The sequence below is a fragment of the Salvelinus alpinus genome, chromosome 6 (assembly GCF_045679555.1).
Source record: "Salvelinus alpinus chromosome 6, SLU_Salpinus.1, whole genome shotgun sequence".
In the NCBI taxonomy this organism is placed as follows: domain Eukaryota; kingdom Metazoa; phylum Chordata; class Actinopteri; order Salmoniformes; family Salmonidae; genus Salvelinus; species Salvelinus alpinus.
The window spans coordinates 9765852-9793405 of record NC_092091.1 but is presented as its reverse complement, the minus strand read 5'-3'; the positions used below and the strand labels follow the sequence as shown (position 1 = coordinate 9793405).

The 27554-nt window shown below is 44.6% G+C and overlaps 1 protein-coding gene across 4 annotated transcripts; it reads right to left on the bottom strand.

The window, feature by feature from the left end:
• Positions 1–3904: 3904 nt before the first annotated feature.
• On the bottom strand, positions 3905–24895 carry LOC139578100 (ubiquitin-conjugating enzyme E2 Q2-like). Of its 4 annotated transcripts, none has more exons than XM_071405305.1 (14): positions 24622–24895; positions 22263–22367; positions 17725–17847; positions 15739–15795; positions 12966–13049; positions 10941–11012; positions 10556–10640; positions 9391–9451; positions 9198–9288; positions 9017–9075; positions 5420–5468; positions 5162–5257; positions 4994–5060; positions 3905–4890 (listed from the first exon to the last, which is right to left on the bottom strand). In XM_071405305.1, the coding sequence occupies exons 1-14, from the start codon at positions 24778–24780 to the stop codon at positions 4859–4861; spliced, it is 1140 nt and encodes a 379-aa protein (XP_071261406.1). In that variant the 5' UTR covers positions 24781–24895; the 3' UTR covers positions 3905–4858. The 4 variants fall into 4 exon arrangements, with proteins under 4 accessions (XP_071261406.1, XP_071261408.1, XP_071261405.1 ...); XM_071405307.1 differs by having other exon boundaries at positions 10956–11012; XM_071405304.1 differs by having other exon boundaries at positions 12966–13052; positions 24622–24857.
• Positions 24896–27554: the final 2659 nt, after the last annotated feature.

Below are 27554 nucleotides of genomic sequence, written 5' to 3'. Positions count from 1 at the left end.
CCTATTCACTATTGGCCCTGGTCAAAAGTAGTGCACCCTATTCCCTATTGGCCCTGGTCAAAAGAAGTGCACCCTATTCCCTATTGGCCCTGGTCAAAAGAAGTGCACCCTATTGGCCCTGGTCAAAAATAGTGCACCCTATTCCCTATTGGCCCTGGTCAAAAGTAGTGCACCCTATTCCCTATTGGCCCTGATCAAAAGAAGTGCACCATATACCCTATTGCCCATGGTCAAAAGTAGTGCACCCTATACCCTATTGGCCCTGGTCAGAAGAAGTGCACTCCATAGGGTGCCATTTGGGAGACATCTTATAGTAGCACTGCAGATGTGTTACACCAGAAACACTAAACAAAAAAAAGGGGGTAAGTAACGGCATTCCAAAACTTATCGCATCAGTTCATAAGAGCAATTTATACTTACACAGTATAATACAGTAATCCTTCTTATTAGTACACATAAAAAATAAAAAATAAGATATTTAGCCAAACATTCTTGGTATACAAGGTGAAAAACACAGAGCCTCAACATACACTGTTTATATGTTCAACCAAGCCTGGTATTCTACGTCCCAAACAGCAGCTTATTCCTCACATAGTGAACTACTTTTGTTTGACCTAAGCCCTACTAAAGAAAGTAGATCACTATATAAGGAAAGAGGGTGTCATCTGGGACATACCTAAGATGTATTTAAATTTACCAGGACAAGGAAAATCCCCCTACAAATAGTCAACTGTGTTTCAACTTAGGTAGCTATAGAATTTTGAATATATCACCCAATGAAAGGTTGTATACTATAGACCAGGGCTGCCCAACCCTCTTCCTGGAGATCTATCGTCCTGTGGGTTTTCAGTCCAACCCTCTTCCTGGAGATCTATCGTCCTGTGGGTTTTCAGTTCAACCCTAATTTAACACATCTGATTCTACTAATTAGCTGCTCAACAAGATCTTAACTAGATGAATCAGAACCGCTAAATTATGGTTAGAATGAAAACCAACAGGACAGAAGATCTCCAGGCAGAGGGTTGGCCAGCCTTGCTACAGCCCAATGAAAACTCTGTCCTGTAATAATAGGAATACTAATATGATCGATTGAAAACACACAATTGTGTAAGTCTCACAAATGCTTCAACCTCCAATGAAAGCTGACTATAGAAAAACTGACTACTGACTAATAACGTAATTGATGGAGGGTGTCTGAGGGAGAGGTAAAATAAAAAAAAATCACAGCTTTACAAGTTTGGTACAGGAATGGATAGAGTGAACGGTGCATAGCCACAGCATCTTTCACCCCTCTACGTCTCGTGTGTGTTGTGCCACGGAAGCCTCGTATACTACGCTTCTAGCCTGGTTTGGTCCCAGGTATGTTTGTGCGGTCTTGTCAAGTCCTGTGACATTTTGGAAAGACCGGAACAAAGTCCGTCGGCGTCTTTAAATGCGGTACAACAGTGGTCGTCATGTCATGAGCAGACCCACCAACCACCAAATAAAAACACCGGATAGTTACCTACTCATAAAGGCCTCTTAATGTTAGCATGGCGCTAACCACTCGCTACAGGGCTACGTTAGCTCTGCTAATGCTAACTTCAGATGGCTATACCTTTAACGGTGCAAGTCGAAGAACAGCGCGTTGTTGAGGAGAAAGAGAAGGTATACTAACCTCAGTGTCGGTTGGGAGGAACAAAACTATCTTAGTTTGCATTCCTTAGAATAAAACAAGAGGGTCATAATGCTTATACAACACCCAGATCCAAAATGGCACCCCATTCCCTATATAGTGCACTATGAAGAGAATACGGTGCCATGTCAGACACAACGCCTAGATCCAAAATGGCACCCCATTCCCTATATAGTGCACTATGAAGAGAATACGGTGCCATGTCAGACACAACGCCTAGATCCAAAATGGCACCCCATTCCCTATATAGTGCACTATGAAGAGAATACGGTGCCATGTCAGACATAACGCCTAGATCCAAAATGGCACCCCATTCCCTATATAGTGCACTATGAAGAGAATACAGTGCCATGTCAGACATAACGCCTAGATCCAAAATGGCACCCCATTCCCTATATAGTGCACTATGAAGAGAATACAGTGCCATGTCAGACATAACGCCTAGATCCAAAATGGCACCCCATTCCCAAGATACTGCAATATTTTAGACCAGGGACCAATAGAGCTCTTGTCAAAAAGTAGTGCACTATGTAGGGAATAGGGTGCCATTTGGGGTAGACACAAAACCTTCTGGCCTCACACCAGAGACATCCTCCTGCATTCTGAGACATCAGTCTGTGGCCGGTAAGCACACTTGTTCTGCCCGACCCCCCCCCCTCCCCCCTCCCAATGGTATATTTAAGACAGGTACATGGATTTACAAAATGACAGGTGGAGCCCAGTTCAACTTTAGTACATGAATAATATCCAGACTGGGTGTGGGTGAATGAGGATCAAAAGCTGCATGCTACAGGACAGCAAGGAGATGGTATTGAGTGATTCCCTATATCAGGACTGCTCAACCCTGTTCCTGGAGATCTACTGCCCTGTAGGTTTACAGTCCAACCCCTCTTCCTGGAGATCTACTGCCCTGTGGGTTTACAGTCCAACCCCTCTTCCTGGAGATCTACTGTCCTGTGGGTTTACAGTCCAACTCCTCTTCCTGGAGATCTACTGTCCTGTGGGTTTACAGTCCAACCCTCTTCCTGGAGATCTACTGTCCTGTAGGTTTACAGTCCAACTCCTCTTCCTGGAGATCTACTGTCCTGTGGGTTTACAGTCCAACCCTCTTCCTGGAGATCTACTGTCCTGTAGGTTTACAGTCCAACTCCTCTTCCTGGAGATCTACTGTCCTGTGGGTTTACAGTCCAACCCTCTTCCTGGAGATCTACTGTCCTGTAGGTTTACAGTCCAACTCCTCTTCCTGGAGATCTACTGTCCTGTAGGTTTACAGTCCAACCCCTCTTCCTGGAGATCTACTGTCCTGTGGGTTTACAGTCCAACTCCTCTTCCTGGAGATCTACTGTCCTGTGGGTTTACAGTCCAACCCTCTTCCTGGAGATCTACTGTCCTGTAGGTTTACAGTCCAACTCCTCTTCCTGGAGATCTACTGTCCTGTGGGTTTACAGTCCAACCCTCTTCCTGGAGATCTACTGTCCTGTAGGTTTACAGTCCAACTCCTCTTCCTGGAGATCTACTGTCCTGTGGGTTTACAGTCCAACCCTCTTCCTGGAGATCTACTGTCCTGTAGGTTTACAGTCCAACTCCTCTTCCTGGAGATCTACTGTCCTGTAGGTTTACAGTCCAACCCCTCTTCCTGGAGATCTACTGTCCTGTGGGTTTACAGTCCAACCCCTCTTCCTGGAGATCTACTGTCCTGTGGGTTTACAGTCCAACCCTAATTAAAAAACATCTGATTCTACTAATTAGCTGCTCAACAAGACCTTAACTAGCTGAATCAGATATTCTAAATTAGGGTTGGACTGAAAACCAACAGGACAAAAGATCTCCAGGAAGAGGGTTGGACTGTAAACCTACAGGACAAAAGATCTCCAGGAAGAGGGTTGGACTGAAAACCAACAGGACAAAAGATCTCCAGGAAGAGGGTTGGACTGTAAACCTACAGGACAAAAGATCTCCAGGAAGAGGGTTGGACTGAAAACCAACAGGACAAAAGATCTCCAGGAAGAGGGTTGGACTGTAAACCTACAGGACAGTAGATCTCCAAGAAGAGGGTTGGACTGTAAACCTACAGGACAGTAGATCTCCAGGAAGAGGGTTGGACTGTAAACCTACAGGACAGTAGATCTCCAGGAAGAGGGTTGGACTGTAAACCCACAGGACAGTAGATCTCCAGGAAGAGGGTTGGGGCTGCCCTGGGCTACATAGTTTACTGCTTTTGACCATCCATTTATCTGAAACCCACAGCAGAGATGCTTTGCTTTATTCTAAGAGCTTTGTCAACATCCTACGTTTGTATTCCCATAGGGCCCCGGTCAAAAGTAGTGTAGTGTGTAGGGAATAGGATTTCATTTAGGACAGAACCTCAGACTCAGTTTAAAGCCCCTCCTGCATCCTAGTCACACACCATTTTGTCACCAATCTGGCTCATGGGACATTAAACAAGCCAGCAAGTACAATTACAATTTTAAGCGTATAATATTTTAACAATGCCTGCAATTTGTACCGGTAAATATTACACAAAGTGAGGAGGAATAAGGAGCAGTGGCACGAAAGATGACATCACTGAAACATCATCATCTTCTTCGCTTTAAATTCAAACGGTCACCACAAAGCTTTCAGTTAAATCCCACTGACCATGCCGTGGCTGTAAGGTAAGAACTGACAGAGTCACACTAAAAACAAAGAAGGACATGGCTACGAACAAACCAACTAGCCCTCGTCTTGTCAGAACATCAGTGTTCTCTCTCTCTCTCCCAGGAGAAACAGATGGTGATTTTATGTCAAGTCCACATTGTCACACCAGCGTATGTACAGAAGAAAAAAGGGAAAACAAGAACCTTTTTTTAAAGATGCACACGATGCCCTCAGTCTCCACAAACACGCCCCTCAGAGGAAGTGGAGTGACGTGAAAGCGACGGGGGGGGGGTGGGGGGGGAGTAGGAAGTCTAGCCTATTGTTGGACCAGGCAGAGAGGAGAGATACTGGTCAACTGAGCCGACGACGCCAGGCGAGATGGAAGAATTTTGTCAGTTGGTTTCCAGGAGAAAGATGATTTACTTACTCCTGATATTTCAGAAGGGAGAAAAAAACTCCACTCCCCCCCCAAAAAAAACTAAACAAAAGAAAGTTTTTGACCCAAAGACGCTATTCTGTTCCCAGTGAGTACGAGGAGTGACTTCTTTAGCCGTCTTCTTTAGGAGGTGTGTACCAGCCTGAACAAAAATAACACAGGAGGTTGCCATAGTACCCACTGGTGTATATATTATCAATATTATACATCATTCAAGCTCATATGGATTGATAGTTGGGACTTACCATTCTTTTCGTGAATCTGGACCAGGGATTTGTATGACTGTTGTGCTCTGGCAAGATTGTACTGGTTCTGAAAGGAAAAAAACAAATATGTAAAAACAGATCAGAGTCATCTTCGACAACCTCATATCACTGGTACCAATTACCAGGATGTTGAACGCATTAGCCTACCTTATTGGCTCCAAACTGCACTCTGGCTTTTCCTTTGACTAAAGTGGCATTGATCTGCATGATCACAGACTCTATGGAATAGGCACTGCTCCAGCCCTGGAACAACGTAAAGAAATACATCATTAGGTCAGTTTTCACCTGGTCACTTCTGTCAGAAGAGAGCAACAAAAGGAGAGAAGACAATTGAGCTAAGAGAAAGAGCCAATTTCCTCAACCACTTTTCACACCATTGTGTGAATGGTTAAATATGATCCAGACCTGTTTTGTGAGAAGTTCCATACACAAGGCACCTCCGCCAAGAACGTAACTGAAACAGAATGAATGGAGAGAAGTATCAGCTCAGTACCAGTTCAGGATGGAGAAGTACCAGGACCGGTTCACGTTACCAGACAACGATTAGGCCCATCTCATTCTTGTCATTTAGCAGACACTCAACGTACCAGTGTATTCAACATAAAGTAGCTATGTACGACAACTACATATCACAGTAGGTATAAGAATTTGTTCTTAACTGACTTGCCTAGTTAAATAAAATAAAATAATAATAATAAAATAAAAAATTATTAAAAAAGGTAATGTTTCTTTTATCATCAAACTAGTCTCATTGGTTAAAACAGTAGTTCAGAATGATTTGCATTAGTGATGGATAATGACACAATGAGCCTATCCCTCCAACGACACAATGAGCCGTTCCCGCCAAGGACACAATGAGCCGTTCCCGCCAAGGACACAATGAGCCGATCCCTCCAAGGACACAATGAGCCGATCCCTCCAAGGACACAATGAGCCGATCCCTCCAAGGACACAATGAGCCGTTCCCGCCAAGGACACAATGAGCCGATCCCTCCAAGGACACAATGAGCCGATCCCTCCAAGGACACAATGAGCCGTTCCCGCCAAGGACACAATGAGCCGTTCCCTCCAAGGACACAAATGAACCGTTCACGCCAAGGACACAAATGAACCGTTCACGCCAAGGACACAAATGAACCGTTCACGCCAAGGACACAAATGAACCGTTCACGCCAAGGACACAAAGGAACCGTTCACTCCAAGGACACAAAGGAACCGTTCACTCCAAGGACACAAAGGAACCGTTCACTCCAAGGACACAAAGGAACCGTTCACTCCAAGGACACAAAGGAACCGTTCACTCCAAGGACACAAAGGAACCGTTCACTCCAAGGACACAAATGAACCGTTCACTCCAAGGACACAAATGAACCGTTCACTCCAAGGACACAAATGAACCGTTCACTCCAAGGACACAAATGAACCGTTCACTCCAAGGACACAAATGAACCGTTCACTCCAAGGACACAAATGAACCGTTCACTCCAAGGACACAATGAGCCGTTCCCTCCAAGGACACAATGAGCCGTTCCCTCCAAGGACACAATGAGCCGTTCCCTCCAAGGACACAATGAGCCGTTCCCTCCAAGGACACAATGAGCCGTTCCCTCCAAGGACACAATGAGCCGTTCCCTCCAAGGACACAATGAGCCGTTCCCTCCAAGGACACAATGAGCCGTTCCCGCCAAGGACACAATGAGCCGTTCCCTCCAAGGACACAATGAGCCGTTCCCTCCAAGGACACAATGAGCCGTTCCCTCCAAGGACACAATGAGCCGTTCCCTCCAAGGACACAATGAGCCGTTCCCTCCAAGGACACAATGAGCCTATCCCTCCAACGACACAATGAGCCGTTCCCGCCAAGGACACAATGAGCCGTTCCCGCCAAGGACACAATGAGCCGATCCCTCCAAGGACACAATGAGCCGATCCCTCCAAGGACACAATGAGCCGATCCCTCCAAGGACACAATGAGCCGTTCCCGCCAAGGACACAATGAGCCGATCCCTCCAAGGACACAATGAGCCGATCCCTCCAAGGACACAATGAACCGTTCACGCCAAGGACATAAATGAACCGTTCACGCCAAGGACACAAATGAACCGTTCACTCCAAGGACACAAATGAACCGTTCACTCCAAGGACACAAATGAGCCGTTCACTCCAAGGACACAATGAGCCGTTCCCTCCAAGGACACAATGAGCCGTTCCCTCCAAGGACACAATGAGCCGTTCCCTCCAAGGACACAATGAGCCGTTCCCTCCAAGGACACAATGAGCCGTTCCCTCCAAGGACACAATGAGCCGTTCCCTCCAAGGACACAATGAGCCGTTCCCTCCAAGGACACAATGAGCCGTTCCCTCCAAGGACACAATGAGCCGTTCCCTCCAAGGACACAATGAGCCGTTCCCTCCAAGGACACAATGAGCCGTTCACGCTAAGGACACAATGAACCGTTCACGCTAAGGACACAATGAGCCGATCCCTCCAAGGACACAATGAACCGATCCCTCTAAGGACACAATGAACCGATCCCTCCAAGGACATAATGAACAATGACACAATGAAATAATGAACAATGACACAATGAGCCGATCCCTCCAAGGACACAGTGAGCCGATCCCTCCAAGGACATAATGAACAATGACACAATGAACCGTTCACGCCAAGGACATAAATGAGCCGATCCCTCCAAGGACACAATGAACAATGACACAATGAGCCGATCCCTCCAAGGACACAATGAGCCGATCCCTCCAAGGACACAGTGAGCCGATCCCTCCAAGGACACAGTGAGCCGATCCCTCCAAGGACATAATGAACAATGACACAATGAAATAATGAACCGTTCACGCCAAGGACGTAAATGAACCGTTCACGCCAAGGACGTAAATGAACCGTTCACGCCAAGGACGTAAATGAACCGCTCACGCCAAGGACGTAAATGAACCGCTCACGCCAAGGACGTAAATGAACCGCTCACGCCAAGGACGTAAATGAACCGCTCACGCCAAGGACGTAAATGAACCGCTCACGCCAAGGACGTAAATGAACCGCTCACGCCAAGGACGTAAATGAACCGCTCACGCCAAGGACGTAAATGAACCGCTCACGCCAAGGACGTAAATGAACCGCTCACGCCAAGGACGTAAATGAACCGCTCACGCCAAGGACGTAAATGAACCGTTCACGCCAAGGACGTAAATGAACCGTTCACGCCAAGGACGTAAATGAACCGTTCACGCCAAGGACGTAAATGAACCGTTCACGCCAAGGACGTAAATGAACCGTTCACGCCAAGGACGTAAATGAACCGTTCACGCCAAGGACGTAAATGAACCGTTCACGCCAAGGACGTAAATGAACCGCTCACGCCAAGGACGTAAATGAACCGCTCACGCCAAGGACGTAAATGAACCGTTCACGCCAAGGACGTAAATGAACCGTTCACGCCAAGGACGTAAATGAACCGTTCACGCCAAGGACGTAAATGAACCGTTCACGCCAAGGACGTAAATGAACCGTTCACGCCAAGGACGTAAATGAACCGTTCACGCCAAGGACGTAAATGAACCGTTCACGCCAAGGACGTAAATGAACCGTTCACGCCAAGGACGTAAATGAACCGTTCACGCCAAGGACGTAAATGAACCGTTCACGCCAAGGACGTAAATGAACCGTTCACGCCAAGGACGTAAATGAACCGTTCACGCCAAGGACGTAAATGAACCGTTCACGCCAAGGACGTAAATGAACCGATCCCTCCAAGGACACAATGAGCCGATCCCTCCAAGGACACAATGAGCCGATCCCTCCAAGGACACAATGAGCCGATCCCTCCAACGACACAATGAACCGATCCCTCCAAGGACACAATGAGCCGATCCCTCCAAGGACACAATGAATTGGATCGACAGACTGACAAAGACTATTCTATTTGGGTAGAAACAGACGCAGAGAGAGAGAGAAAGTCCATCCAGACTTCACTGAGCAGCACTCACCCGCCAGACAGCACAGGAGAGACGACCCGTACGAACGGTGGGTCAAAGGGAAAGTTATCCTGCAAGAGACAAACAAGAAGAAATCTTTTTAGCTCAAAATGTCTTTCACGTCCAATAAAAGCCAAAATAATGTATAATTATAATTATTTATTTTTTTAATCGATCAACAAATGAAACTCACTTTATACGAGAAACTGAGCAGAATGTAGTCCACCCCTTCCTTCTCCTTCATAACTTGCAAGTCACTATGTAGTGGACTATCTGGGTCTACCCTGTTAAAATAAATAACAGAATGATTAGACTATTTTATCCAGACTTGGACAGCTAGGAAACTACACGTCTCTATGAAATAGTACCCGGATCTGAATACTTACGTTCTTATTTTGACGTGCCATTCATAAAGGCTGTCATTGACTAGCTCCACTGAATAAATACCTGGAAATTAATAACAAGATATATACAGGTGAATATCACTGTTAAAACAGACGAATTTTGATGGGGATTTTTTCCCCTCCAATTATGCCAATTACATTTTCCAAAGGGCGTGGACATCGACCCCAAGGAGTTAATAAACATGTTATGATTGTTTTCATCATCAGCCCAGATCTACAAGCACTGAAGGGTTTGAGCCAATGGGGAGGAATAGACAGTGTACAGTTTGAACCAATGGGGAGTGGTAGACAGTGTACAGTTTGAACCAATGGGGAGTGGTAGACAGTGTACAGTTTGAACCAATGGGGAGGTGAAGACAATAAAATCCAGCTATTTTTATACAGCACATTTCATACAAGGAATGCAACGCAATGTGCTTCACAGGAGAAAACTAATACAAAAACAATGAAAATAAAAGCTGAAATCTTTACTACACAAACATAAAAAACTAAATCATTACAAAAACTGAATGACTAAAAAGGTGAGGGCCAAAGGGGAGGGGTAGACACTAAAGGGTGAGGGCCAAAGGGGAGGGGTAGACACTAAAGGGTGAGGGCCAAAGTGGAGGGGTAGACACTAAAGGGGGAGGGCCAACTGGGGAGGGGTAGACACTAAAGGGGGAGGGCCAACTGGAGAGGGGTAGACACTAAAGGGTGAGGGCCAACTGGAGAGGGGTAGACACTAAAGGGGGAGGGCCAACTGGGGAGGGGTAGACACTAAAGGGTTAGGGCCAACTGGGGAGGGTAGACACTAAAGGGTTAGGGCCAACTGGGGAGGGTAGACACTAAAGGGTTGGAGCGTTTTAGTAGTGTCTGCTCTGCATGCAATTTGACTAGTTGAGACATAAAAAAGGGTATTGATAGAGAAGTGAACTCATCTATTACAGTAAAATAATGTCTCAATGTGTTTCGGTGTCCATATGAATGATTCTTTTGGACCAAACCTTAAATGTAAATAGCGAGTTGAAACCACTTGCCAGAGAGGAAGATGTGATCTCTCAACTTAGTTGGTTGTGAGGTAAAAATCACAACAACAAAAAAAAAACATAGAAATTGAAATTAATTCGATATATCGCCCAGTCCTAAACTGAACCAGGCCTGGACTCACCTGTCTTGTAACTCTGTGATCTGTAGATCTCCCTGAGTTCCTTCATGAGACGATCGGAGGCCTGAACGGAACCAGAGACGGCACCCTGAAACAGGCATCACAACACCACTGGGATCAGAACCAGGCTAACAGAGCACCGTTTCTCAATCCAGTTCTCCTGGACCACACCTACTTTTGATCTATTCCAAAACACTCACACGCCTAATTTAGCCAATCATGGGCTTTATGATTAGTGAACTTGTTGAATCAGGTGAGCTAGTTTTTGGAATGGATTAAATATGGCTGGTGGTCCCCAAGGACTAGGTTGAGAAGAAAAAAAACAGAGAGACTATACAACAGTAGAAATGTTCCCGTCCCCCCCTGAAAAAGAAGAAAGAAACCTTACCGAATGAGCACTTACGTTCAAGTGGTCCTGCCTCTGGTTCTTACGGATCTTCTCAAGGATGGCCAGATTCTCCTTCAAATCAAATTGTATTTATATAGCACATTTCGTACCAAAAAGAAAATGCAGTAGGAAGTGCTTCATTTAATAATAAAAAGTTAGATGAAAACAATAAAAGACTACACAGTATAATGAAATGCTTAAAAATAACATGCAGGGAAGACGTAGTCTGGGTACCAGTCTAACACTCCACTCCATGTCATTTTCCAAAGAGACTGGCCTTCTCGTCAATCTCAACATTCAATATGCAGCCGGGATTTATGGCTGAGTTGGTCATTGGTTGTTGGAAATAACATTTTACCAGGTTTCCACTGAAGCAATTGTAATGACATTCCACCACAACACACCCAAGAGTTTCCTGATTAGCAAGGGGGTAGTCTGTGTTCATTTTCATTGAGTATTAAAAACAGTTTGAGATCAATGTGAGGGGGGACTTCGCCAGTGGTTGAATGGGAAATAGGACTTCCCAGGAAAATGTTGTCCGAGGTTGCAACAGTAACCAAGGGTGGCGAGGCTTAGAGAAGTCCCAATTGCACAATGTATTTAGTTAGCGAATTTTAGACATGAGCTAGCAACTTTTGACAGACTGGTTTCGACCGGACAAAATAAGCTACTTTTTAAAAAACTGAACCGCTGCGAGCTACTATTTTTGTATAGTTTTCAAATAAGCACATTATTCTCCTCTACCCTGGAACACTTCACCAGGTCCTTGGTGTACAAGAGATATGTCCTGTAAATATACCTGGTAAAATAATGGTTAATAAACTATCAAGGGGGTTCCATAAAATTATATTTTGTATTTCCTGAATTCAGTTTTCTGTTTTACATTTCCTGGTTAGGGATTTTTACCTTCTTTTTTTTTTAAACTCTCAATATTACAATTATTTACAGAGAAACAGAGTATTCATAATGCCAAAGCATAATGATCATTTCCATTAATTCTACAATATAGCTAAAGGTAAATCACTCAGTTCTGCTAACACTAGCTCGTCCTCTCTGGCACCATTCGTCTTGTTTGAGCTCGTAGGTCTCGCAGCGTCCGTTTCCTGAAAAGGCATCTGCTGGAGCCAGACCCTATTGGCCTCTTTGGTAAACGACACGGAGTACAAGGAGTCGAATGTAATAGCTGAACAGACACAACCAGGCTAGGGAAGACCGTAAAAAGAAAAGTCAACTATATACACTGAGCATAACAAACATCAGGAACACCTTCCTAATATTGAGTTGCACCCCCGAACCCCATTTCGCAAAAGTGTTTAAAGCAATCCACAGGGTTGGTGGCCCATGTTGACTCCAATGCTTCCCACAGTATGGTCAAGTTGGTTGAATGTCCTTTGGGTGGTGGATTTTTTTGTTGGCATTCCCCCTCATTTTTCTCCCCAATTTCGCGGTAGCCAATTGGTAGTTACAGTCTTGTCCCATCGCTGCTACTCCCGTACGGACACGGGAGAGGCGAAGGTCGAGAGCCGTGCGTCCTCCGAAACACAACCAAGCCGCGCTGCTTCTTGACACAATGCTCACTTAACCCGGAAGCCAGCCGCACCAAAGTGTCGGGAGGAAACACCGTACACCTGGCGACCGTGTCAGCGCGCATGCGTCAAGCCCGCCACAGGAGTAGCTGGGGCGCGATGGTACAAGGAAATCTCGGGCAGCTAAACCCTCCCCTAACCTGGACGACACTGAGCCAATTGTACGCCGACTCATGGGTCTCCCGGTCGCGGCCGGCTGCAACACAGCCCGGGATCAAACCCGGGTCTGTAGTGACACCTCAAGCACTCAATGGCACACATACACAATCCATGTCTCAAGGCATAAAAATCCTTCTTTCACCCGTCTCCTCCTCTTCAACTACACTGAAGTACAAGGAACACTTTCATAGCTTTCACCTGGTCAGTCTATGTCATGGAAAGAGCAAGTGTTCTTAATGTTATGTAGACAGACAGAGACAGATGCATGCAGGGTAATTACCTTCTCTATTCCGTCGTCCTCTGACTTCTTCCCGTCCACTGGCTCCTCTTCCTTCATCTCATAGTGGTCCAGGTCTTCAATGTCCTGCTGAACACAATCTACAGTTTTATTGCATATAGTATAGAAACACAAGAGAATGTATATACAACACAATAGGTTTATGATGAATGTGGACATGATCAGTTTCTATATATATATATATATATATATATATATATATATCATTGCACATAGTAGGGTTGGGCGATGTCTTAAATGACAGATCGTCCAATCCAAACATGGCAGGAATAGACGAGAGGGGTCAATTAGAAGGGAAGAAGGCAATATAAAAGGACACATTGCTAGGCCTAAACAGTGTTAGACCTAATTATTTTGGCTAGTCTAGGCTACAGAATGATTTACGAATTGGTAGGACTTTCTTTTGTCCATAAAAATACTTATATCACTTATATTAGCTTTTTAAAAACAATTATATCCGTGTCAAATTCTTTTTTTAAATTAACATTTATTTATTTAACCTTTATTTAAAGACAAGTCAGTTAAGAAAAAAAATTCTGATTTACAATGACGGCCTACCCCGGACAACGCTGGGCCAATTGCGCGCCGCCCTATGGGACTCCCAATTACGGCCGGATGTGATGCAGCCTGGATTCGAACCAGGGACTGCAGTGATGCCACTAGCACTGAGATAGCAGTGCCTTAAACCGCTACGCCACTCGGGAGCCCAAGTCACGTGTCAAGCTACATTATTAATAACATAACGCAAGACAACAGTCTAACCACCCAATACATTGTATTCAGAAAGCATTCACACCCCTTGACTTCTTCCACATTTTGTTGTGTTACAGCCAGAATATAAAATGTATTACATTGAGATTGTGTCACCTACACACACACAATACCCCATAATGTCAAAAGTGGATTTATGTTTTTCAGCATTTTTACAAAAGAAACACAAATAAAAAGCTAAGTCAATAAGTATTCAACCCTTTTGTTATGACAAGCCTAAATAAGTTCAAGAGTTATGCTTAAAAAATATGCTTAAAAAGTCACATAAGTTGCATGGACTCACTCCGTGAAGAATAATAGTGGTTAACATGATTTCTGAATGACTACCTCATCTCTACACATGGGTAAAAAAAAGAAAAAAGAAAAAAAAGCAGACATTGAATATCCATTTGATCATGGTGAAGTTATTAATTACACTTTGGATGGTGTATCAATACACCCAGTCACTAGAACACAGATATAAAAGCCCTTCTTAACTCAGTTGCCGTAGAGGAAGGAAACCTCTCAGGGATTTCACCATTAAGCCAATGGTGATTTAAAAACAGTTAAGAGTTTAATGGCTGTGATAGGAGAACTGAGGATGGATCAACAGCATTATATAGTTACTCCACAATACTAACCTAAATCAAAGAGTGAAAAGAAAGAAGCCTGTGCAGAAAAATATTCCAAAACATGCATCCTGTTTGCAATAGGGTACTAAAGTAAAAATGCAAAAAATGCAGCGAAGAAATGTACTTTTTGCCCTGAATACAATGTGTTATGTTTGGGGCAAATCCTACACAACACATCATTGAGTACCACTCTTCATATTTTCAAGCATGGTGGAAGCTGCATCATGTTATGGGTATGCTTGTTATTGGCAAAGACTAGGGAGTTTTTTGGGATAAAAATAAATAAAAATAGAGCTAAACACAGGCAAAAACCTGGTTCAGTCTGCTTTCAAAACAGACACTGGGAGACAAATTTACCTTTTTAGCAGGACAATCGGCTTCATAATGTACAGTAACACAAATACACCCTTGAGTTACCTACCAAGACGTCATTGAATGTTCCCGAGTGGCCTAGTTACAGTTTTGACTTAAATCGGCTTGAAAATCTATGGCAAGACTTGAATATGGCTGCTTAGAAATGATCAACAACCAACGTGAAGATTTTTTTTTAAAGAATAATGTACAAATATTGTACAATCCATGTGTGCAAAGCTCTTAAGAGAATTTACCCGGAAACAATTACAGCTGTAATCGCTGCCAATTGTGCTCCTACAAAGTATTGACTCAGGGGTGTGAAAACTTATGTAAATGTGATATTTCTGTATTTTCATTTTCAATAAAATTTGCAAAAATGTCTAAAAACATGTTTTCACTTCGTCATTATAAGGGTAGTGTGTTAGATGGGTCAGAAATATTTAGATTATATTAATTTAGAGTTCAGGATGTAACAACAAAATGTGGAATAAGTCAAGGCTTATGAATACTTTGTGAAGGCAGTGTTTGCATTGAAAATGTAAACTATGGCAAATAGGCCATTTGGCACATCACCCTGCTGTGTGCAGAACAGCGCTGTGCTATTGTGCTGCTGTAACAGTTTAACTTTACGTCCCTCCCCTCGCCCTGACCCGGGCGCGAACCAGGGACCCTCTGAACACATCAACAAGTCACCCACGAAGCATCGTTACCCATCGCTCCACAAAAGCCGCGGCCCTTGCAGATTCAAGGGGAACCACTACTTCAAGGTCTCAGAGCAAGTGACGTCACCGATTGAAAGGCCATTAGCGCGCACCACCGCTAACTAGCTAGCCATTTCACATCCGTTACACTGCCAGACTCCGGAGGTGCAGTCAAATTCAAATATGCTAAACCCTGTTTGTGACATCACGATGTCGACACCATCGACGATGGCCGTCAAAACGTCCGTCGATCGATGATGCAACCGTAAAACCTCCCTACCTTGGTACATAGATAGGTAAACATGTACACACACACACCTCGCCCATTTCTTCTTCATCCTCCTCCTCGGATGTCACTTCATCCGCTGGTCCATGCTATACGGGAGAGTGGGGGAAAATAATACAAAAAAATTAAAAAATGACTTTCTGATTGTATCAATGGTGTATGGAATGTTACCCAGGCCCAGAATACAAGTCTTGCATTGGGTTAGGGCAGTCGCCATCCGCAAATTACTATATTTCGATTTAAATATGATGCAAATAATGTTAACTAGAAATATGTACAGTGGAGCAAAAAAGTATTTAGTCAGCCACCAATTGTGCAAGTTCTCTCACTTAGAAAGATAAGAGGCCTGTAATTTCCATCATAGGTACACTTCAACTATGACAGACAAAATGAGAAGAAAAAAAATCCAGAAAATCACATTGTAGGATTTTTAATGAATTTATTTGCAAATTATGGTGGAAAATAAGTATTTGGTCAATAACAAAAGTGTCTCAATACTTTGTTATATACCCTTTGTTGGCAATGACAGAGGTCAAACGTTTTCTGTAAGTCTTCACAAGGTTTTCACACACTGTTGCTGGTATTTCTGCCCATTCCTCCATGCAGATCTCCTCTAGAGCAGTGATGTTTTGGGGCTGTTGCTGGGCAACACGGACTTTCAACTCCCTCCAAAGATTTTCTATGGGGTTGAGATCTGGAGACTGGCTAGGCCACTCCAGGACCTTGAAATGCTTCTTACGAAGCCACTCCTTCGTTGTCCGGGCGGTGTGTTTGGGATCATTGTCATGCTGAAAGACCCAGCCACGTTTCATATTCAATGCCCTTGCTGATGGAAGGAGGTTTTCACTCAAAATCTCACGATACATGGCCCCATTCATTCTTTCCGTTACACGGATCAGTCGTCCTGGTCCCTTTGCAGAAAAACAGCCCCAAAGCATGATGTTTCCACCCCCATGCTTCACAGTAGGTATGGTGTTCTTTGGATGCAACTCAGCATTCTTTGTCCTCCAAACACGACGAGTTGAGTTTTTACCAAAAAGTTCTATTTTGGTTTCATCTGACCATATGACATTCTCCCAATCTTCTTCTGGATCATCCAAATGCTCTCTAGCAAACTTCAGACGGGCCTGGACATGTACTGGCTTAAGCAGGGGGACACGTCTGGCACTGCAGGATTTGAGTCCCTGGCGGCGTAGTGTGTTACTGGTGGTAGGCTTTGTTACTTTGGTCCCAGCTCTCTGCAGGTCATTCACTAGGTCCCCCCGTGTGGTTCTGGGATTTTTGCTCACCGTTCTTGTGATCATTTTGACCCCACGGGGTGAGATCTTGCGTGGAGCCCCAGATCGAGGGAGATTATCAGTGGTCTTGTATGTCTTCCATTTCCTAATAATTGCTCCCACAGTTGATTTCTTCAAACCAAGCTGCTTACCTATTGCAGATTCAGTCTTCCCAGCCTGGTGCAGGTCTACAATTTTGTTTCTGGTGTCCTTTGACAGCTCTTTGGTCTTGGCCATAGTGGAGTTTGGAGTGTGACTGTTTGAGGTTGTGGACAGGTGTCTTTTATACTGATAACAAGTTCAAACAGGTGCCATTAATACAGGTAACGAGTGGAGGACAGAGGAGCCTCTTAAAGAAGAAGTTACAGGTGTGTGAGAGCCAGAAATCTTGCTTGTTTGTAGGTGACCAAATACTTATTTTCCACCATAATTTGCAAATAAATTCATAAAAAATCCTACAATGTGATTTTCTGGATATTTTTTTCTCATTTTGTCTGTCATAGTTGAAGTGTACCTATGATGAAAATTACAGGCCTCTCTCATCTTTTTAAGTGGGAGAACTTGCACAATTGGTGGCTGACTAAATACTTTTTTGCCCCACTGTATCTAAAAATGTGATTCAAAACCAACTGAATATCGTCTGATTTCAAAACTGTGGGGTCCACCAATTCTAGATAATTTTTTATATGAGGTTGTCAGGCTTACCATAGAAATATAATTGAATTCTAAAATGAGCCCTACCTTGCGCTCTGGGTTAATGGGCCCAGCAGGGAGTGGCTGATCTAGCATCTCAACATCTGGGTGCTGTGGCAGGTTGTAGAGCCGACACAGGTCACAGATGAGACGCTTTAGCTGCTGTAGGAGCTGGGAGAAAAAATAAAGAATAACAGGTCAACTATCATTCTCCAGCAGCTACAGTATCTCTGAACCTTTCTCACAATAATACAATACCAACAACTCTTTACTGTAAACGATCAAACAATTTTGAAGGAGGTACTATGATTTCCATGAGAGTCACAGCGACTTAGTCAGTGTTCTATGTGGCTCAGTCGGTAAAGTGTGACACTTGTAGCGCCAAGCGTCATTGGGTTACATTCCCGCTGGGGTCCACCCATACGGGGAAACAATGATGCACGCATGACTAAGTCGCTATGGATAAAAGCATCTGCTAAATGGTACGTACTGTGCCTTCAGAAAGTATTTCATACCCCTCGACTTTTTCCACATTTTGTTGTGTTACAAATTGGGATTTGACTGTCTTTTTTAATTTTAAGATCTACACAAAATACTCTAATGTCAAAACCTAAGAAAATGTTTAAAAAATAATAATGTTTTTGATTATTTTAAAAGTTAAATGTATACGTCTTGATTAGATAAGAATTCAACCCCCTGATTCAATACATGTTATAACTACCATTGGCAGCGATGACAACTGAGGTTTTCTGGGTAAGTCTTTTAGAGCTTTGCACACCTGGATTGTACAATATTTGCACATTATTTTTTTTAACTCTCAAGCTCTGTCAAGTTGTTGGTTGATCAAATCAAAATGTGATTTGTCACATACACATATTTAGCAGATGTTATTGTGGGTGTAGCGAAATGCTTATGTTCCTATCCCCAACAGTGCAGTAGTATCTAACAATTCACGATAATACACACAAATCTAAAAGTAAAATAATCGAATTAAGAAATATAAATATTAGAATGAGCAATGTCGGAGTGGCATCGACTAAAAGACAGTATATACATATGAAATGAGTAAAACAGTACGTAAACTTTACACATACTGAGTGTAAAAAACATTACGTACATCTTCCTAATACTGATGTTTCTGCTGATGTAATTCATATGGAAACGGCCCAAGCTGCTTGCTATAGCTAGCTAGCTAACCGATTAGTCTGCCAGGCAAGAAAAGTTGTATGTTGCAGTAAATTAGGTCTGCGCTCACAAAGCATCAACCTTCACTAGCTTGCTAATACAGACAACCAGCTAACTAGCCAACGAAATGAAGGCTAGAGTCATTTGTTTTTATCTGTTGGGTTTAGGATATGGGATGTCATGTTTGCTAGGTGAAGATATCCATAGGCTATACATTGCCTTGTTGTCCTATTATTTGTCAGCTTAGCTGTTAGGGTAGTAGACGCCCGTGCAGTGGAGCTCATATGATCAGTTGGATATTTATTTACAGCTAACAAGTTGCTTGTTTTGTCCTGTTTCTACCGACACAATTCATTTGGAAACTGTCCCAGATGTGTAACTACTCAGCTAACATTGGCGAACTCTGTAGTTAGTCTGTCAGTCAGGAAAACATGAGTTAATTAGAGAGAGAGAGAGAAAGAGCGAGTAAGAGAGAGGGAGAAAGAGAGAGAGAAAGAGCGAGTGAGAGAGAGAGGGAGAAAGAGAGAGAGAAAGAGCGAGAGAGAGAGAAAGAGCGAGAGAGAGAGAAAGAGCGAGTGAGAGAGAGAGAGGGAGAAAGAGAGATAGAGAGAGAAAGAGCGAGTGAGAGAGAGGGAGGGAGAAAGAGAGAGAGAGAGAAAGAGCGACAAAGAGAGAGAGAGCGTGCAAGGGGGAAATGGGAGGCGCGTAACGGTCACAATTTATTACATAAAGCCCTTTTTAGGAAGAGAGTATGTGTATGGTTGAGAAAAAGAAGGAGGAAGGAAGGAAGACAAAGACCGTGTAAGAGGGAGCGAGAGAGAGAGATTATGTTCCTGACCACAACTGTATCCTATTTATTGCTTCTCTCCTCTCCCATGTTACTCTGTTCCTCTAGGTCAGTGGAAGTCAGGGAAACTGATGTGGAGTCAGCAAAAGGCAGGGAGGAAGAGGAGTTGGAGACGACTGAAGGCAGGGAGGAAGAGGAGTTGGAGACGACTGAAGGCAGGGAGGAAGAGGAGTTGGAGACGACTGAAGGCAGGGAGGAAGAGGAGTTGGAGACGACTGAAGGCAGGGAGGAAGAGGAGTTGGAGACGACTGAAGGCAGGGAGGAAGAGGAGTTGGAGACGACTGAAGGCAGGGAGGAAGAGGAGTTGGAGACGACTGAAGGCAGGGAGGAAGAGGAGTTGGAGACGACTGAAGGCAGGGAGGAAGAGGAGTTGGAGACGACTGAAGGCAGGGAGGAAGAGGAGTTGGAGACGACTGAAGGCAGGGAGGAAGAGGAGTTGGAGACGACTGAAGGCAGGGAGGAAGAGGAGTTGGAGACGACTGAAGGCAGGGAGGAAGAGGAGTTGGAGACGACTGAAGGCAGGGAGGAAGAGGAGTTGGAGACGACTGAAGGCAGGGAGGAAGAGGAGTTGGAGACGACTGAAGGCAGGGAGGAAGAGGAGTTGGAGACGACTGAAGGCAGGGAGGAAGAGGAGTTGGAGACGACTGAAGGCAGGGAGGAAGAGGAGTTGGAGACGACTGAAGGCAGGGAGGAAGAGGAGTTGGAGACGACTGAAGGCAGGGAGGAAGAGGAGTTGGAGACGACTGAAGGCAGGGAGGAAGAGGAGTTGGAGACGACTGAAGGCAGGGAGGAAGAGGAGTTGGAGACGACTGAAGGCAGGGAGGAAGAGGAGTTGGAGACGACTGAAGGCAGGGAGGAAGAGGAGTTGGAGACGACTGAAGGCAGGGAGGAAGAGGAGTTGGAGACGACTGAAGGCAGGGAGGAAGAGGAGTTGGAGACGACTGAAGGCAGGGAGGAAGAGGAGTTGGAGACGACTGAAGGCAGGGAGGAAGAGGAGTTGGAGACGACTGAAGGCAGGGAGGAAGAGGAGTTGGAGACGACTGAAGGCAGGGAGGAAGAGGAGTTGGAGACGACTGAAGGCAGGGAGGAAGAGGAGTTGGAGACGACTGAAGGCAGGGAGGAAGAGGAGTTGGAGACGACTGAAGGCAGGGAGGAAGAGGAGTTGGAGACGACTGAAGGCAGGGAGGAAGAGGAGTTGGAGACGACTGAAGGCAGGGAGGAAGAGGAGTTGGAGACGACTGAAGGCAGGGAGGAAGAGGAGTTGGAGACGACTGAAGGCAGGGAGGAAGAGGAGTTGGAGACGACTGAAGGCAGGGAGGAAGAGGAGTTGGAGACGACTGAAGGCAGGGAGGAAGAGGAGTTGGAGACGACTGAAGGCAGGGAGGAAGAGGAGTTGGAGACGACTGAAGGCAGGGAGGAAGAGGAGTTGGAGACGACTGAAGGCAGGGAGGAAGAGGAGTTGGAGACGACTGAAGGCAGGGAGGAAGAGGAGTTGGAGACGACTGAAGGCAGGGAGGAAGAGGAGTTGGAGACGACTGAAGGCAGGGAGGAAGAGGAGTTGGAGACGACTGAAGGCAGGGAGGAAGAGGAGTTGGAGACGACTGAAGGCAGGGAGGAAGAGGAGTTGGAGACGACTGAAGGCAGGGAGGAAGAGGAGTTGGAGACGACTGAAGGCCGGGAGGAAGAGGAGTTGGAGACGACTGAAGGCAGGGAGGAAGAGGAGTTAGAGACGACTGAAGGCAGAGGAGTTGGAGACGACTGAAGGGAGGGAGGAAGAGGAGTTAGAGACGACTGAAGGGAGGGAGGAAGAGGAGACGACTGAAGGCATCTCTAATGTGTTGCACGGTAGTTTTTTTTGAGTAAATAGTTTTTTGATAGTGTCTTTACACAAAGACAAAATGAGTGTTATTCCTATTGACATGAATGTGGTGTCATATTAAAGACGAGGTTATGATCTTTAAAAGTAAGTTAACTTGTAATTGTCATTTGTTCTTTGTTTTTGAGCTGTCTGTTTGAAATGTGTGAGAAAATTTGCTTTATCTTAAATTCTCAGTAATCTGCAGCACCCACAGTCCATGCAACTTAAGCACATTTTTACTCCTGAACTTATTTAGGCTTGCCATAACAAAGGGGTTGAATACTTAAGACCCTAATTTTTTTATTATTAATTTCTAAAAACAACATTCCACTTTGACATTGTCGGACATTGTGTGTAGATCAGTGGCAGAAAAATCTCAATTTAAAAAAATGTTATATTCAGGCTGTAACAAAATGTGGGAAAAGTCAAGGGGTGTGAATACTTTCTGAAGGCACTGTATAGTGTTTACTGACCCTTGTTACAATAACTTAGCAACCAATTTTGTACGTGCTATTAGGGTCTATGCCTTTCATGAGAGCTGGTAGCTACATCCTGCAGCACATTTTATGTTGGTGTAAAGAGGGAAGTCCAGAGTCTATACACACACACACACACACACACACACACACACACACACACACACACACACACACACACACACACACACACACACACACACACACGTGAGTGACTTACCAGAGAGGTGCCCTTTCTGACATCTTCCAGGCGCTCCAACACCTCCGTCAGACTTGGGTCATCAGAGTCAACAAACCAGATTGGAGGTATAGAAGGGTATGACTCCTGGGAACGAGAGGGAGAGAGAAAAACGGGAGAGAGGGAGAGAGAAAAACGGGAGAGAGAAAAACGGGAGAGAGGTGGTGACCAGTTGATCACATCATTACTAGGAAAAGCTGTAATGGAACAGTGCTGAACTGACACTCCATCTAGCCATCCATCTACACTGAACGGAAATATAAAACACAACTTCAAAGATTTTAAATTGAGTTACAGTTCATAAGGAAACCAGTCAATTTAAATAAATGAATTAGGCCCTAATCTATGGATTTCACATGACTGGGAATACAGACAGGAATCTGTTGGTTACAGATACCTTTAAAAAAAAACATGCTCGACAGATCACATGTGGTGAGTATGCATGCCATAGAAGAAATGGGACATTTTCAGCTTCCAAGAACTGTGTAAAGATCCTTGTGACATGCTGCCATGCATTATCATGCTGAAACATAAGGTGATGGCGGGTGGATGAATGGCACTACAATGGGCCTCAGGATCTCGTCACGGTATCTCTGTGCATTCAAATTGCCATCAATAAAATGTAATTGTGTTCGTTGTCCTTAGCTTGTACCTGTCCATACCATAACCTCACCGCCACCATGGGGTACTCTGTTCACAATGTTGACGTCAGTAAACCGCTCGCCCACACAACACTGTCTGCCCAGTACAGTTGAAACTGGGATTAATCCGTGAAGAGCACACTTCTCCAGCGTGCCAGTGGTCATCGAAGGTGAAAATTTGCCCACTGAAATCGGTTACGACGCCGAACTGCAGTCAGGTCAAGACCCTGGTGAGGACGACGAGCATGCAGATGAGCTTCCCTGAGACGGTTTCTGACAGTTTGTGCAGAAATTCTTCGGTTGTGCAAACCTACAGTTTCATCAGCCGTCAGGGTAGCTGGTCTCAGACAATCCCGCAGGTGAAGAAGCCGGATGTGGAGGTCCTGGGTTGGTTACATGTGGTCCTGTGGTTGTGAGGCCGGTTAGACATACTATCAAATTCTCTAAAATGATATTGAGGCGGCTTATGGTAGAGAAATTAACATTAAGTTCAACAGCTCTGGTGGAATTTCCTAAAGTCAGCATGCCAATTGCACGCTCCCTCAAAACTTGAGACATCTGTGGCATTGTGTTGTGTGACAAAACTACACATTTTAGGGTGGCCTTTTATTTCCCCCAGCATAAGGTGCACCTGTGTAATGATCATGCTGTTTAATCACCTTCTTGATATGCAACACCTGTCAGGTGGATGTATTATCTTGGCAAAGGATACATGCTCACTAAAAGGGATGTAAACAAATTTGTGCATAACATTTAAGAGAAATAACATTTTTATGAGTATGAAAAATGTCTGGGATCTTATTTCAGCTCATGAAACACGGGACCGTCACTTTACATGTTGCATTTATATTTTTGTTCAGTGTAGCTATATCTACAAAACATAAATAACTGGTTAACTGACATTTCTTCGTGTATTTATTTTTATTCTTTGGATTTGTATTGTTAGGTATTGCTACACTGTTGGAGATAGAAACAAACAATTTCGCTGCACCTGCAATAACATCTGCAAAATATGTATACACGGCCAATACTATTTGATTAGCTAGATAGCTGGAGCTACTTCAGAATAAAGAAATGATAGATCACATTCAGAAAACATCCATAGCTATACAACACGCACTAACCATCTAGTCACGACGTCACGTGTGCTGACTTGTAATGTTATGTCCTGATGTTTTATTTGTTGGCCGCTAGCTCATCCGAGTTGTTACGACATCAATTAGCTACCTAGCTAATACTAAACAACCATTTTCACACAGGACTATTCCGCATTAGTCAGCAATTGTGTTCACATGTCACGTTGCCTTGTCTTATTGTATAAGCAAAAAAATAAGCTACAATTAACAGCTAGCTACATTTTATAGGTTGGTTGAGGGTCAAATGTATTTTAGTTTTTTTTCTCAGACGCATTAGCCAACAAGCTAACATTAGCTAGCTAGTCTATAACAACCAACTAACTAAACGTTTACACATATGAGCTTGTTTGTTGTTTGCTAAATAGCATAGCTAACTATAGCTGAACATATATCCCGTTAATAAAGTATAAACAAACTGAATTCTGAACACATTCATATTTTAATGATCTAGTTAGCTAGCTGATTTGTGACACAAATTGTGTGTTCGCGTTGAAAATTCCAAATTCGTCATGTTTATCTCTCGTCCTGTGCTAACAGGCTAGCTAACGTTAGCTTCTTTCTTACCGTGATGTTGCAATGTATAATCAGGAGTTTTTCACCGGTTACATTAAACTGACAACTAAGCTCATCAGGCTTCCAATCGATAATTCTGAAACGTTCGTGGTTTGGGTCAAAAATTGACTCCAAAAACTTCAATTCGGCCTTCAGACCCGAAACCGACATCTTCCACTCATCTCAAGCCAGGCAGTCGGCGGGGGAGGGGACAAGTTGAGGCATATTGCGACCGCGCAGTCGGGACTGGATCTCGCACCGTAGCGTGAGAGCACAACAAAAGAGTGCAGTGCTGGGTGGGAAATGGAATATCATAAAAATCCTATGTTTCTGAATACATAGCAGGTCAAATAGATACATGTATGGTTACTATTGATTATAGATATCAAATTATGTAAACAAATAAAATAAATATAAAACATTGTCGAATGTGTTTTTTTTTGCTCAATGCTGAGCCAGTGCAGGACACAAACATATTGAGAAGACATATCTCAGCACCATCCTGAAAGGGCATCACGTTGACAGTCCTATCCGATGAACCAAATTCCTCTGCTAAGTATTGTCATCATACCAGTATTGTGATTATTCACAATACTGCCGATGACACAACAGTGGCCTGATCACAGACAACAATGAGACAGTCTATAGGGAGGAGATCAGAGACCTGGCAGTGTGGTGCCAGGACAACAACCTCTCCCTCAACGTGATCAAAATAAAGGAGATGATTGTGGACTACAGGAAAAGGAAGACCAAGCATGCCAGCATTCTCATCGACGGGGCTGCAGTGGAGCAGGTTGAGAGCTTCAAGTGCCTTGGTGTCCATATCACCAACAAACGAACATGGTCCAAGCGCACCATGACAGTCGTGAAGCGGGCACGACAAAACCTATTCCCCCTCAGGAGACTGAAAATGGGTCCTCAGATCCTCAAAAGGTTCTACAGCTGCACCATCGAGAGCATCCTGACTGGTTGCATCACTGCCTGGTATGGCAACTGCTCGGCCTCCGATTGCTAGGCACTACAGAGGGTAGTACGAACGGCCTAATACATCACTGGGACCAAGCTTCCTGCCATCCTGGACCTCTATACCAGGCGGTGTCAGAGGAAGGCCCTAAAAATTGTCAGAGACTCCAGCCACCCAAGTCATAGATTGTTCTCTCTGCTACCACATGGCAAGCAGTACCGGAGCGCCAAGTCTAGGTCCAAGAGGCTTCTAAGTCTAAGTCCAAGAGCTTCTACCCCCTAGCCATAAGACTCCTGAACATCTAGTCAAATGGCTACCCATACTACTCGCCCTTGGAATTACTACTTGGAATTGAATTTGAATCAATTGAATTTACCACAGGTGGACTTCGATCAAGTTGTAGAAACATCTTAAGGATGATCAATGGAAACCGGATGCACCTGAGCTCAATTTCGAGTCTCATAGCAAAGGATCTGAATTCTTATGTAAATAAGGTATTTCTGTTTAACATTTTTTATAAATTTGCAAACATTTCTAAAAACCTGTTTTTGCGTTATTATGGGCAATTGTGTGTTGATTCATGAGATAAAATAAGAATTTAATCAGTTTTTAGAATAAGGCTGTAACGTAACAAAATGTTGAAAAAGTCAAGGGGTCTGATTACTTTCCGAATGCACTGTATTATAACAGCATGGGCTTTATACTCATTTCCCAAAACTATTCTACCAAAGAAAACCAATGCAGAAAGAATGTCACACAAGAGCATGAATATCCAGAAACAAAAGGCTTTATTTTCCATTTTTTCTCCCCCATGTTGTCCTTCACACATTCTCTGACGCTGCACAGTATACACAGAGGATACGAATTAAATACACCAAGCTATCAAATCACCGCAAAAACACAGCAATGTCAAACAGGCAACACAAATACAATATACATCACATTCATTCCATTTTGTTGTTGTCGATCGAGGCCACACGTTTTCACCATCATCACATTTCCTCGATTGCAATGCAGCGAGGAAAGAAATCTCCTTCCGTGGTTCATTCACGTTTGTCAGTCCTCTGCAGGGATTTCCAGACAACCGGCATTCATTGCGTCTAGGAGGGGCATCTGGTCATGTGGACGGTCATCATAAACTTTCCACCTTGGCGCATCTGAAACCGTCTTCCTCTATGGGACCGTCTTCCTCTATGGGACCGTGTCTTCCTCTATGGGACCCTGTCTTCCTCTATGGGACCCTGTCTTCCTCTATGGGACCCTGTCTTCCTCTATGGGACCCTGTCTTCCTCTATGGGACCCTGTCTTCCTCTTTGGGACCCTGTCTTCCTCTATGGGACCCTGTCTTCCTCTATGGGAACCGTCTTCCTCTATGGGACCGTCTTCCTCTATGGGAACCGTCTTCCTCTATGGGAACCGTCTACCTCTATGGGAACCGTCTTCCTCTATGGGAACCGTCTACCTCTATGGGACCGTCTACCTCTATGGGACCGTCTACCTCTATGGGGACCGTCTTCCTCTATGGGACCGTCTTCCTCTATGGGACCGTCTTCCTCTATGGGGACCGTCTTCCTCTATGGGACCGTCTTCCTCTATGGGACCGTCTACCTCTATGGGACCGTCTTCCTCTATGGGGACCGTCTTCCTCTATGGGACCGTCTTCCTCTATGGGACCGTCTACCTCTATGGGACCCGTCTTCCTCTATGGGACCGTCTTCCTCTATGGGACCGTCTTCCTCTATGGGACCGTCTACCTCTATGGGGACCGTCTTCCTCTATGGGACCGTCTTCCTCTATGGGGACCGTCTTCCTCTATGGGGACCCGTCTTCCTCTATGGGACCGTCTTCCTCTATGGGGACCCGTCTTCCTCTATGGGACCGTCTTCCTCTAAGGGGCCGTCTACCTCTATGGGACCCGTCTTCCTCTATGGGACCGTCTTCCTCTATGGGACCGTCTTCCTCTATGGGGACCCGTCTTCCT

Coding starts and splice junctions, on each gene's coding strand:
- LOC139578100 (XM_071405304.1), bottom strand. CDS start 24,780: ATGTCGGTTTCGGGTCTGAAGGCCGAATTGAAGTTTTTGGAGTCAATT. Junction 22,368..24,621: donor TTATACATTGCAACATCACG/GTAAGAAAGAAG, acceptor TCTCGTTCCCAG/GAGTCATACCCTTCTATACC. Junction 9,076..9,197: donor TGCTCAGTTTCTCGTATAAA/GTGAGTTTCATT, acceptor TGTCTCTTGCAG/GATAACTTTCCCTTTGACCC.